Below are 13018 nucleotides of genomic sequence, written 5' to 3'. Positions count from 1 at the left end.
ATTAGGTCAGATGTCTCTATATGTTCCCGGCAGATCGATGATGAGGCTCAGATCGTATCATTATACAATTGATTTTGTTTCCCATTTCTTTGTATTTCCAGGATTTGTGATACATTTTATCTGAGTTTCCATTCGCTTTTCCCTCCTAAAATCAATAACATTGTAATAATAGCTGCAGTTTCCATGCAGAGTTCTCGAGGCCGGACACATTGGGACAGATGGATTGTTACTTATCAACATAAAACTAGACCAGGCACCAAACAGCTGCGCCAAATTTATCATGGTGGCGTGCGCTGTATGATAAACTGGTGGCGTCCAGCTGTTGCAAAACTACAACTCACAGCATGCCCTGACAGCCAAAGGCTGTCAGGGCATGCTGGGAGTTGTAGTTTTGCAACAACACGGTTGCGGAACACTGACTTTTTTTCACAATTATTTTTGTTCCCGGACAAGCCCCCAGATTGCTGAAATCCTCTGTTTCTCAGAGTCATTGCACTTCTCGGCCACTCGAACATTCTTCAAACCTGTGATTCTTAAGTTGTTGCAGAACTACAACTCCCAGCATGTTCTCCCCAACCTGTGGCTCTCCAGTTGTTGCATAACTGCAAATTCCAGCATGCCCTCCCCAAATTGTGGCTCCCCAGCTGTTGCAAAACTACAACTCCCATCATGCCCCTCCCCGACCTGTTAATCTCAAACTGTAGCATTACTACAACTCCCAGCATGCCCTCCCCAACCTGTTAATCTGAAACTGTAGAATTACTACAAATTCCAACATCCCATCCCCAAGCTGTGGCTCTCTAGCTGTTGCATAAGTACAACTCCCAGCATACCCTCCCCAACCTGTGGATCTGCAGCTTTTGCATGACTGCAACTCCCAACATGCCATCCAGCACCTGTGGCTCACCAGCTGTTGCATAACTACAACTCCCATCATACCCCTCCCAACCTGTAAATCTCAAACTGTAGCATTACCACAACTCCCAGCATGCCCTCCCCAACCTGTGACTCTCCAGCTTTTGCAAAACTGCAATTCCCAGCATACTCTCCCCATCCTGTGGCTCTCCAGCTGTAGCAGTACTACAAATTCCAGCATGCCTTCCAAAACCTTGTGCTCTCCAGCAGTAGCATTACTACAACTCCCAGCATGCCCCTCCTCAACCTGTGGATCTGCCACTTTTGCATAACTACAACTCCCAACATGCCCTCCAGAACCTGTGACTCACCAGCTGTTGCATAACTACAACTCCCAGCATGCCCTCCCCAATCTGTGGCTCTCCAGCTTTTGCAAAACTCCAATTCCCAGCATGCCCTCCCCAACCTGTGGCTCTCCAGCTGTAGCAGTACTACTGATTCCCAGCATGACCTCCCCCGACCTGTGGCTCTCCAGCTACCACATAACAACAACTCCCAGCATGCTCTGACAGTCGAAGGCATGCTGGGAGTTGTAGTTTTGCTACACACTGTTGGGGAACGCTGACTTAGAGGAAGATTTTTTATGGCTTATACAATTTTTTTAATTACATTTTTTTCCCCGCACAAGCCCTCAACGGCTGTTCAGCTGTTGCATAACTACAACACCCAGCATGCCTTTCCAATCCTGCGGCTCTCCAGTTGTTGCAGAACTACAGATCTTAGGGAATGCTGGGTGTTGTAGTTCTGCAACACATGGTTGGGGGACACTGACTTATATATAGTGTTGAGCGGCATAGGCCATATTCGAATTCGCGATATTTTGCGAATATATGGACGAATGTTCGTCATATATTCGCTACATTCGCATATGCGTAATATGCGTGTAAATGTTCGCATATACGAAAATTAACATGCGAGAAAATACGCATATAAAACATTCGCATATAAAAAAAATTACGTATGTGAAAATGCGCATATACGAAACATTTTACGGAAGGAAATTCGCATATCGGAAAATTATGTGTGAAAATGCGCATATACGAAAAATGTTATACCAGAAAATTCGCATTTAGGGAAATTACCATGTACGTTAATTTACTCATGAGAAAATTCGCATACAAGAACGTGTATGGGAAAATTCGCATATGCGAAATTCTACATAGGAGAAAATTCGCATATAAGAAAATTTGCATATGTGAAGATGAGCATATGCTAAAATTTGCATGAGCGAAAAAAAACGAATATTCGTAATTGCGAACATATAGTGCTATATTCGCGGATATTCGCGTATTCGCGCATGTGCGATATTCGAGAATAAAATTCGAATTGCGAATATTCGCGAGCAACACTACTTAGATATAGCTTAAAGCTTCTAGTCCCGCTGCAAAATCTGAAATCCTATTTATAACACTGGTGTCTTTCTGTCCCCCTCCTGCTCCAGGATCTGAGTACTGCTGCTACCTCTGCGCCCCCCCCCCCCCCCCCCTATATCTAACCCCCCCCCCATTATTGGGTCAGAATCATGATCCTTTAACGTAAAGCCCAGAACTCCGACCATCATCACCACCAACTTCCAGGCACAGACTGTATCTGCCGGAAACTTCCCTGTCAGTCTCTGCTCCCCGCTCATTCGTCCAGGTCCCTAAGGAGCTTTTGTTGCCATAGGAACCCACTTTAACCATCGCATCACTTTAGAAATGAAACGCGCTGCATAATATTCCATCCACCGACACAACACGCACACAAAATCTGTGCCAGGGCGTTCGCTTTGCCATGGATAATACATAACCACTGCATCTGTTTCCCCCCCCCCCCCCCTCTTTTTTTTTTTGTCTTGTTTTTCTCGGTACCTATGGGTCGGGACGTAAGGGGTTAACCTCGGATGGCACCGCTGCCACTTCAACGGGAGCCTTAACCCCTTCTCTCATCGCCACAGTGAGCGGAATTGAGAGCGTGCACACGGTCAGGGGTTGGTCAGTGCCGTGTTGTGTCGAGCTGGGGATGAGTCTGGCAGCAGCAGGTTGGAGGTGCCCGGGTTTCGGTACCATTTTTTGTTGTTCCCCCGTGTAAAAAAAAATATAAATTCAGAAGGGATCCCACAAGGATGAGCTAAGCTGAGATCACCCTGGATCTGTAGAAGGGATCTACTCCGCCAGACACCATGGACCTCTCCTTTATGGCAGCTCAGGTAATTTATTATCATGTCATGTTTATTATGTGATGTTGTTACGGATAATGTGTCGCTTCGATTCCGAGAAAGGAGCAAAGTGCAGACTCTAACCAGTTTTCCTCCAGCTGTTGCAAAACCACAACTCCCAGCATGCCCGGACAGCCTTCGGCTGTCCGGTCATGCTGGGAGTTGTGGTTTTGCAACAGCTGGAGGCACCCTGCTTGGGAAACACCGCCCTATAGAAATCTCAGGACCACATTGTATTATGAAATTATCACAAATTCATTGTGTTATTCCATCATATGTGTTTTTTTATATATATAATTATAGTGTATAACTGTTACCTGATGATGTCATCAGTTCAGAAAACTTGTACAATATGAAGTATCCCAGGCTCCAGGTGTCGTGTTCCCTTAGAGTGCAAGTTCCGGGTGTCGTAGTTTAGTACCGAGTATAAACGTATAACATATAACTTATAGTGAAGGGTATTATAGTTTATAATAGTATACTGCACGATGTTACGTTACAGTACGGTACATTTATACAATACAGTAATAGACTATGTTGTGGGATGGTATAGCATGGAGAAGTGGAGAACAGATGATCATACTAAAGTGCGGTATGTTGTATTATAGTAAGGTAGAGTCAAAATACTTTATAGACCAGTGCATTAGGTTATGGTAGATTATAGTATGGTATACATTATAAGAGAGTGTTTTACGTTATATTAGAGTATGTTATATGTTATATTAGAGTATATTGTATGTTAGATTTAAGTATAAGTTATATTAGAGTATGTTATATGTTACATTATAGTATGTTATATGTTATATTATAGTATGTTATATTATAGTATGTTATATGTTATATTATAATATGTTATATGTTATATTATAGTATGTTATATTATAGTATGTTATATGTTATATTATAGTATGTTATATTATAGTATGTTATATGTTATATTGAGTATGTTATACGTTATATTATATTAGAGTATGTTATATTATAGTATGTTATATGTTATATTATAGTATGTTATATGTTATATTATAGTATGTTATATGTTATATTATAGTATGTTCTATTATAGTATGTTATATGTTATATTGAGTATGTTATACGTTATATTATATTAGAGTATGTTATATTATAGTATGTTATATGTTATATTATAGTATGTTATATGTTATATTATAGTATGTTCTATTATAGTATGTTATATGTTATATTGAGTATGTTATACGTTATATTATATTAGAGTATGTTATATTATAGTATGTTATATGTTATATTATAGTATGTTCTATTATAGTATGTTATATTATAGTGTTATATTATAGTATGTTATATGTTATATTATAGTATGTTCTATTATAGTATGTTATATGTTATATTATAGTATGTTATACGTTATATTATAGTATGTTATACGTTATATTAGAGTATGTTATTCGTTATATTAGAGTATATATGTTATATTAGAGTATGTTATACGTTATATTAGAGTATATATGTTATATTAGAGTATGTTATACGTTATATTAGAGTATGTTATACGTTATAATATAGTATGTTATACGTTATATTAGAGTATATATGTTATATTAGAGTATGTTATATGTTATATTAGAGTATGTTATACGTTATATTAGAGTATGTTATATGTTATATTAGAGTATATATGTTATATTAGAGTATATATGTTATATTAGAGTATGTTATATGTTATATTAGAGTATGTTATACGTTATATTAGAGTATGTTATACGTTATATTAGAGTATGTTATATGTTATATTAGAGTGTTATACGTTATATTAGCGTATATATGTTATATTAGAGTATGTTATATGTTATAATATAGTATGTTATACGTTATATTAGAGTATGTTATACGTTATATTAGAGTATATATGTTATATTAGAGTATGTTATACGTTATATTAGAGTATATATGTTATATTAGAGTATGTTATACGTTATATTAGAGTATATATGTTATATTAGAGTGGTATACGTTATAGTATGTTATACGTTATAGTATGTTATACGTTATATTAGAGTATGTTATACGTTATATTAGAGTGTTATACGTTATATTAGAGTATGTTATACGTTATAATATAGTATGTTATACGTTATATTAGAGTATGTTATACGTTATATTAGAGTATGTTATACGTTATATTAGAGTGTTATACGTTATATTAGAGTATATATGTTATATTAGAGTATGTTATACGTTATATTAGAGTATATATGTTATATTAGAGTATGTTATACGTTATATTAGAGTATATATGTTATATTAGAGTATATATGTTATATTAGAGTGGTATACGTTATAGTATGTTATACGTTATACGTTATATTAGAGTATGTTATACGTTATATTAGAGTGTTATACGTTATATTAGAGTATGTTATACGTTATATTAGAGTGTTATACGTTATATTAGAGTATGTTATACGTTATATTAGAGTATGTTATACGTTATATTAGAGTGTTATACGTTATATTAGAGTATATATGTTATATTAGAGTATGTTATACGTTATATTAGAGTATATATGTTATATTAGAGTATGTTATACGTTATAATATAGTATGTTATACGTTATATTAGAGTATGTTATATGTTATATTAAATTATGAATTCAACTTGAGAAAAAACAGACATGGTCGCACATCCACAATATGCACCTTGATCTAAGGCTTCTCAGCAACATTTATTAAACTTAGTGTAATTTATGATCATGAAGTGCAAGCCCACTAGCCAGGTCACGGCCACCTATAAGTAGTGGGTTCCTAATGTCCCTAGCATAAAATGGCGCAGCACTGAGTGGTGATCACCACCACCCCAACACCAGTGCCCACAGAGGGAATGACCCACTGGCAGAGCAGCCCCAATGCCACTCAAACCAGTCCCTGGGCTGCGCCACCCTACAGACACAGCGCTGGGGCAACGATGGACACCACACAGCACCACACCAGGGGGAACAGATGTAAAAAGCGCACTGACCATGTGCTCCCAGTATGAGACTGAGAGGCTGCCAGGAGGAATAAGGCCCTAATGCAGCTTCCTGCCAAATATATAGGCCTGGGCTCAGGGGGAGGGGCAGAGTGCAGACCAAGCAAAAAAAAAAAAAAAAAATAGCAAAAACAACAAAAAATATTAAAGTATATTATATGTTATATGTTAAATTAGAGTATATTATATGTTATATTACAATATGTTATATGTTACATTAGAGCATGTTATGTGTAATATTAGAGTATGTTACCGGTATATGTAATAGTAGAGTATATTATATGTAATATTAGAGTATGTTACCGGTATATGTAATAGTAGAGTATGTTATATGTAATATTAGAGTATGTTACCGGTATATGTAATAGTAGAGTATGTTATATGTAATATTAGAGCATGTTACCGGTATATGTAATAGTAGAGTATGTTATATGTAATATTGGAGTATGTTATATGTAATAGTAGAGTATGTTATATGTAATAGTAGAGTATGTTATATGTAATATTAGAGCATGTTACCGGTATATGTAATAGTAGAGTATGTTATATGTAATATTGGAGTATGTTATATGTAATAGTAGAGTATGTTATATGTAATAGTAGAGTATGTTATATGTAATATTGGAGTATGTTATATGTAATAGTAAAGTATGTTATATGTAATATTGGAGTATGCTATATGTAATATTGGAGTATGTTATATGTAATAGTAGAGTATGTTATATGTAATATTGGAGTATGTAATATTGGAGTATGTTATATGTAATAGTAGAGTATGTTATATGTAATATTGGAGTATGTTATATGTAATATTGGAGAATGTTATATGTAATAGTAGAGTATGTTATATGCAATATTGGACTATGTTATATGCAATATTGGAGTATGTTATATGTAATAGTAGAGTATGTTATATGTAATAGTAGAGTATGTTATATGTAATAGTAGAGTATGTTATATGTAATATTGGAGTATGTTTTATGTAATATTGGAGTATGTTATATGTAATAGTAGAGTATGTTATATGTAATATTGGAGTATGTTATATGTAATAGTAGAGTATGTTATATGTAATATTGGAGAATGTTATATGTAATATTGGAGTATGTTCTATGTAATATTGGAGTATGTTATATGTAATAGTAGAGTATGTTATATGTAATATTGGAGTATGTTATATGTAATATTGGAGTATGTTATATGTAATAGTAGAGTATGTTATATGTAATATTGGAGTATGTTATATGTAATATTGGAGAATGTTATATGTAATAGTAGAGTATGTTATATGTAATATTGGAGTATGTTATATGTAATAGTAGAGGATGTTATATGTAATATTGGAGAATGTTATATGTAATATTGGAGAATGTTATATGTAATATTGGAGTATGTTATATGTAATATTGGAGAATGTTATATGTAATAGTAGAGTATGTTATATGTAATATTGGAGTATGTTATATGTAATAGTAGAGTATGTTATATGTAATATTGGAGAATGTTATATGTAATAGTAGAGTATGTTATATGCAATATTGGAGTATGTTATATGTAATAGTAGAGTATGTCATATGTAATAGTAGAGTATGTTATATGTAATATTGGAGAATGTTATATGTAATAGTAGAGTATGTTATATGTAATAGTAGAGTATGTTATATGTAATATTGGAGTATGTTATATGTAATAGTAGAGTATGTTATATGTAATAGTAGAGTATGTTATATGTAATAGTAGAGTATGTTATATGTAATATTGGAGTATGTTATATGTAATAGTAGAGTATGTTATATGTAATAGTAGAGTATGTTATATGTAATATTGGAGTATGTTATATGTAATATTGGAGTTTGTTATATGTAATATTGTGGTTTGTTATATTAGATTGTCTTATATGTAATAGTAGAGTATGTTATATGTAATAGTAGAGTATGTTATATGTAATAGTAGAGTATGTTATATGTAATATTGGAGTTTGTTATATTAGATTGTCTTATATGTAATAGTAGAGTATGTTATATGTAATAGTAGAGTATGTTATATGTAATAGTAGAGTATGTTATATGTAATATTGGAGTTTGTTATATGTAATATTGTGGTATGTTATGTTAGATTGTCTTATATGTAATAGTAGAGTATGTTATATGTAATATTGGAGTTTGTTATATGTAATATTGTGGTATGTTATGTTAGATTGTCTTATATGTAATAGTAGAGTATGTTATATGTAATATTGGAGTTTGTTATATGTAATATTGTGGTATGTTATGTTAGATTGTCTTATATGTAATAGTAGAGTATGTTATATGATATTATACACCATTACAGTATATTATGTATACTATATATTTTATATTATAGTGTAGCACAGTACTGTATATAATAGTAGAAGCAGCATGATATCATACAGTACGGTCTATGTTTATACAGCATAGTGCAGTGCCTCATATGGCATTATAGTATGGTATGTGATATGAATGAATATGTTATTATAAATTAAGTGACAATATACTAGTCAAGAAATGATTATAGAATATTATTAGATTGTAAGGTATAGTACAGTAGAGAAAATATTATATTAGTACGGTTAATAGTATAGTGAAGTATAATCTTACACTATAGTACATATTATATTTGCTTCCTGTTGATGTCTCATTAACCCCTTGTTACCCTTTGATGATTTCATATGGAATAATCATAACAAGCACACACCATGTATTCCTGCAGCATGTGTCCATCCTCAGGGGTCTCAGCCCCTCCCCCTCATTTATCATTTATGTTGATGAATTAATTTGCAGTGATCAGCGGTGCCTGTCCTGTGCACACCTTGTTATAGATGAGTTCAGTCTGGAGCTAAATGGAACAATGACTCCTATCTGTGAATACTTTTATCATATATGAGAGTCTGATGGAGCCTCTGAGCTGGTGGAGAACTATATCCTCCATATACACTATATCTATCTATATCTATCTATCTCATATCTATCTATCTCATATCTATCTATCTGTATCTATCTCATATCTATCTCATATCTATCTATCTATCTATATCTATCTATCTCATATCTATCTATCTCATATCTATCTATCTATCTATCTATATCTATCTATCTATCTCATATCTATCTATCTATATCTATCTATCTATCTCATATCTATCTATCTATCTCATATCTATCTATCTAAAACTAAATAATCCTTGCCGCACTCCCATAAGGTGCAAATAGGTTTTTTATTTACCCATGTGAACCTCATTCAGCTATCTTTGGAAAACATTTTTAATGCTAAGAGTCCTCGCAATAGTATTGGATTTAGAAATGTATGTACTGATGAATGCAACTCCAGGAGGTTTAACTACTGTTTTGGATGTTTGTATTAGTTTTTGCGGTATTTTTCTTTTCGCTCTGTTGTAATAATCTTGAAGGTGAACCTCTCCTTGAGAAGTTAGAGATCATGTGGTCAAGGACAGGTTCAATCCTCCCCTCGACCCAAGCGACGCGGCGTGCCCACATCATCTGCAGTAGGGGAGGGACCTGACCATGGGCCGTGGATGGTAGCTGTCAAATCTCAGGACAAATTACTGTCAGTTGGTTTGACATAGAGGTCTGTAACCAGATGTTAACCATTAATTAGTACCATAATATCCAAAAACTGTATGGTTGTAAAAGAAAAGGACAAAGTAAATTTGATATGTTGGTCCATTCAGTAAAAAAAAAATACAGAAAATCATAAAACTGTGACTCAGTACCAGTCCAAATGAGGAAGATGTCGTCTATGTAGCGCTACCATCCCAGCACATAGCTCAAGTGGTGGCTGCCATGGATGAACATCTCCTTCAGGGTTGCCATGAACACATTGGCATATGTAGGTGCCAAGTTTGTGCCCATGGCGGTCCCTCACAACTGTAAATAAAATTTGTCATTGAAAGAAAAATTATTATTATTAAGTTCCAGTTTAAGTAGAGAAAGAATAAATCGACCCTGATCTGCAGTAAAGTCACGGAGAGATAGCCTTGTGTACTGCCTCATCCCTCAATCATGGGGGATGGAGGTGTACAGTGATGTTACGTCAAGTGAAGCTAGGATTGTGTGTCGCTGTGTCGCAAATAAATGAATAAGTGGAAGTGGCATAACTTCTCAACAATTGGTCTAAAAAGATTGAGATATGACTGGTTATGGATTCCCTCCCAGAGACAATAGGTCGTCCGGGGGAGTCATGTAAGCATTTATGAATTTTGGGCAGTACAGTATATATAAAAAAAGAGGTGGTAGCATGCGACACAGTAAGGTAGTCGATCAATTCTCTATCCAAAGCAGTCTGTAGACATTTTTGAATACGTCTTTCAATTTTGCATCTAGGATCTGTTTTTAATTCACAGTAAGTAGCAGAGTCGCTTAGTTGTCAATTGACCTCATTGAGATATTTTGATCGGTCCATGACCACAAAATAAATTTTTATTGGAGGAATAAATACATACAAAAAGGCAAAGCTTAGTCGCTTATGTGTTTTGGGCAGTGGCGCCCTTAATCCTGTCTCCTATATACAAGAATATAAATACTATAATACTGCTCCTATATACAAGAATATGACTACTATAATACTGCTCCTATATACAAGAATATAACTACTATAATACTGCTCCTATATACAAGAATATAACTACTATAATGCTGCTCCTATACACAAGAATATAACTACTATAATACTGTCACCTATATACAATAATATAACTACTATAATACTGCTCCTACATACAAGAATATAACTACTATAATACTACTCCTATATACAAGAATATAACTACTATAATACTGTCACCTATATACAATAATATAACTATTATAATACTGCTCCTATATACAAGAATATAACTACTATAATACTGCTCCTATATACAAGAATATAACTACTATAATACTGCTCCTATATACAAGAATATGACTACTATAATACTGCTCCTATATATACAAGAATATAACTACTATAATACTGCCTCCTATATACAAGAATATAACTACTATAATACTGCTCCTATAGACAAGAATATAACTACTATAATACTGCTGCTATATACAAGAATATAACTACTATAATACTGCTCCTATATACAATATAACTACTATAATACTGCTCCTACATACAAGAATATAACTACTATAATACTACTCCTATATACAAGAATATAACTACTATAATACTGTCACCTATATACAATAATATAACTATTATAATACTGCTCCTATATACAAGAATATAACTACTATAATACTGCTCCTATATACAAGAATATAACTACTATAATACTGCTCCTATATACAAGAATATAACTACTATAATACTGCCTCCTATATACAAGAATATAACTACTATAATACTGCTCCTAAACACAAGAATATAACTACTATAATACTGCTCCTATATACAAGAATATAACTACTATAATACTGCTCCTATATACAAGAATATAACTACTATAATACTGCTCCTATATACAAGAATATAACTACTATAATACTGCTCCTATATACAAGAATATAACTACTATAATACTGCTCCTATGTACAAGAATATAACTACTATTATACTGCTCCTATATACAAGAATATAACTACTATAATACTGCTCCTACATACAAGAATATAACTACTATAATACTGCCTCCTATATACAAGAATATAACTATTATAATACTGTTCCTATATAAAAGAATATAACTACTATAATACTGCTCCTATATACAAGAATATAACTAGTATAATACTGCTCCTATGTACAAGAATATAACTACTATAATACTGCTCCTATATACAAGAATATAACTACTATAATACTGCTCCTATGTACAAGAATATAATTACTATTACACTGCTCCTATATACAAGAATATAACTACTATAATACTGCCTCCTATATACAAGAATATAACTATTATAATACTGTTCCTATATACAAGAATATAACTACTATAATACTGCTCCTATATACAAGAATATAACTACTATAATACTGCTCCTATATACAAGAATATAACTACTATAATACTGCTCCTATATACAAGAATATAACTACTATAATACTGCCCCCTATATACAAGAATATAACTACTATAATACTGCTCCTATATACAAGAATATAACTACTATAATAATGCCCCCTATATACAAGAATATAACTACTATAATACTGCCTCCTATATACAAGAATATAACTACTATAATACTGCCCCTATATACAAGAATATAACTACTGCAATACTGCTCCTATATACAAGAATATATCTACTATAATACTGCTCCTGTATACAAGAATATAACTACTATAATACTGCTCCTATAGACAAGAATATAACTAATTATACTATTTTGTAGTGTACGCATGTAGCAGAATGTTCATGCGTCTCTAGAGCAGTGGTCTCAAACTGTGGCCCTCCAGATGTTGAAAAACTAGTTGTAGTTTTGCAACTTATGGGGAGAGTAGGGGAACTACATGGCTATTGCTAAGACTCTGCAAATACTGGCTATTGCTAAGACTCTGCAAACACTGCTGCAGTGTTTTCCAAACAGCGTGTCTCCTGCTTTTGCAAAACTACAAATCCCAGCATGCCCGGACAGCCAACGGCTGTCCGGGCATGCTGAGAGTTGTAGTTTTGCAGCAGCTGGAGACACGCTGTTTGGAAAACACTGCAGCAGTGTTTGCAGAGTCTTAGCAATAGCCATGTATGGGCTCAATCTGCCATAGCCATCACATGATCTTTGCCGTGAATGTCCCGATACATGACACAGGGCTTTCTATGTTCTGCACACTACATGGCCTCCAGCCGCGCACATCTGTTCGGGTTGGGGGGGGGGGTCACTTCTTGTCAGCAGCCTGGATCCCATGGGAAGAATTGGCGGAAG

General features: G+C 33.7%; 1 protein-coding gene across 1 annotated transcript in view; it reads left to right on the top strand.

Moving 5' to 3' along the window:
- The first annotated feature begins 2695 nt into the window (after nt 1-2695).
- The window catches only part of C11H14orf132 (chromosome 11 C14orf132 homolog), a 28649-nt gene continuing 18326 nt past the window's right edge, over nt 2696-13018 (top strand). Inside the window, exon 1 of the mRNA XM_056545378.1 lies at nt 2696-3103. Coding sequence (XP_056401353.1) covers nt 3077-3103 — 27 coding nt within the window. The 5' untranslated portion in view covers nt 2696-3076. The remainder of the gene's footprint in view (nt 3104-13018) is intronic.

The sequence above is a fragment of the Hyla sarda genome, chromosome 11 (genome assembly GCF_029499605.1).
Source record: "Hyla sarda isolate aHylSar1 chromosome 11, aHylSar1.hap1, whole genome shotgun sequence".
Taxonomy (NCBI): Eukaryota; Metazoa; Chordata; class Amphibia; order Anura; family Hylidae; genus Hyla; species Hyla sarda.
The sequence above is the reverse complement of the archived record's forward strand: the minus strand, read 5'-3'. Positions and strand labels throughout refer to the sequence as shown.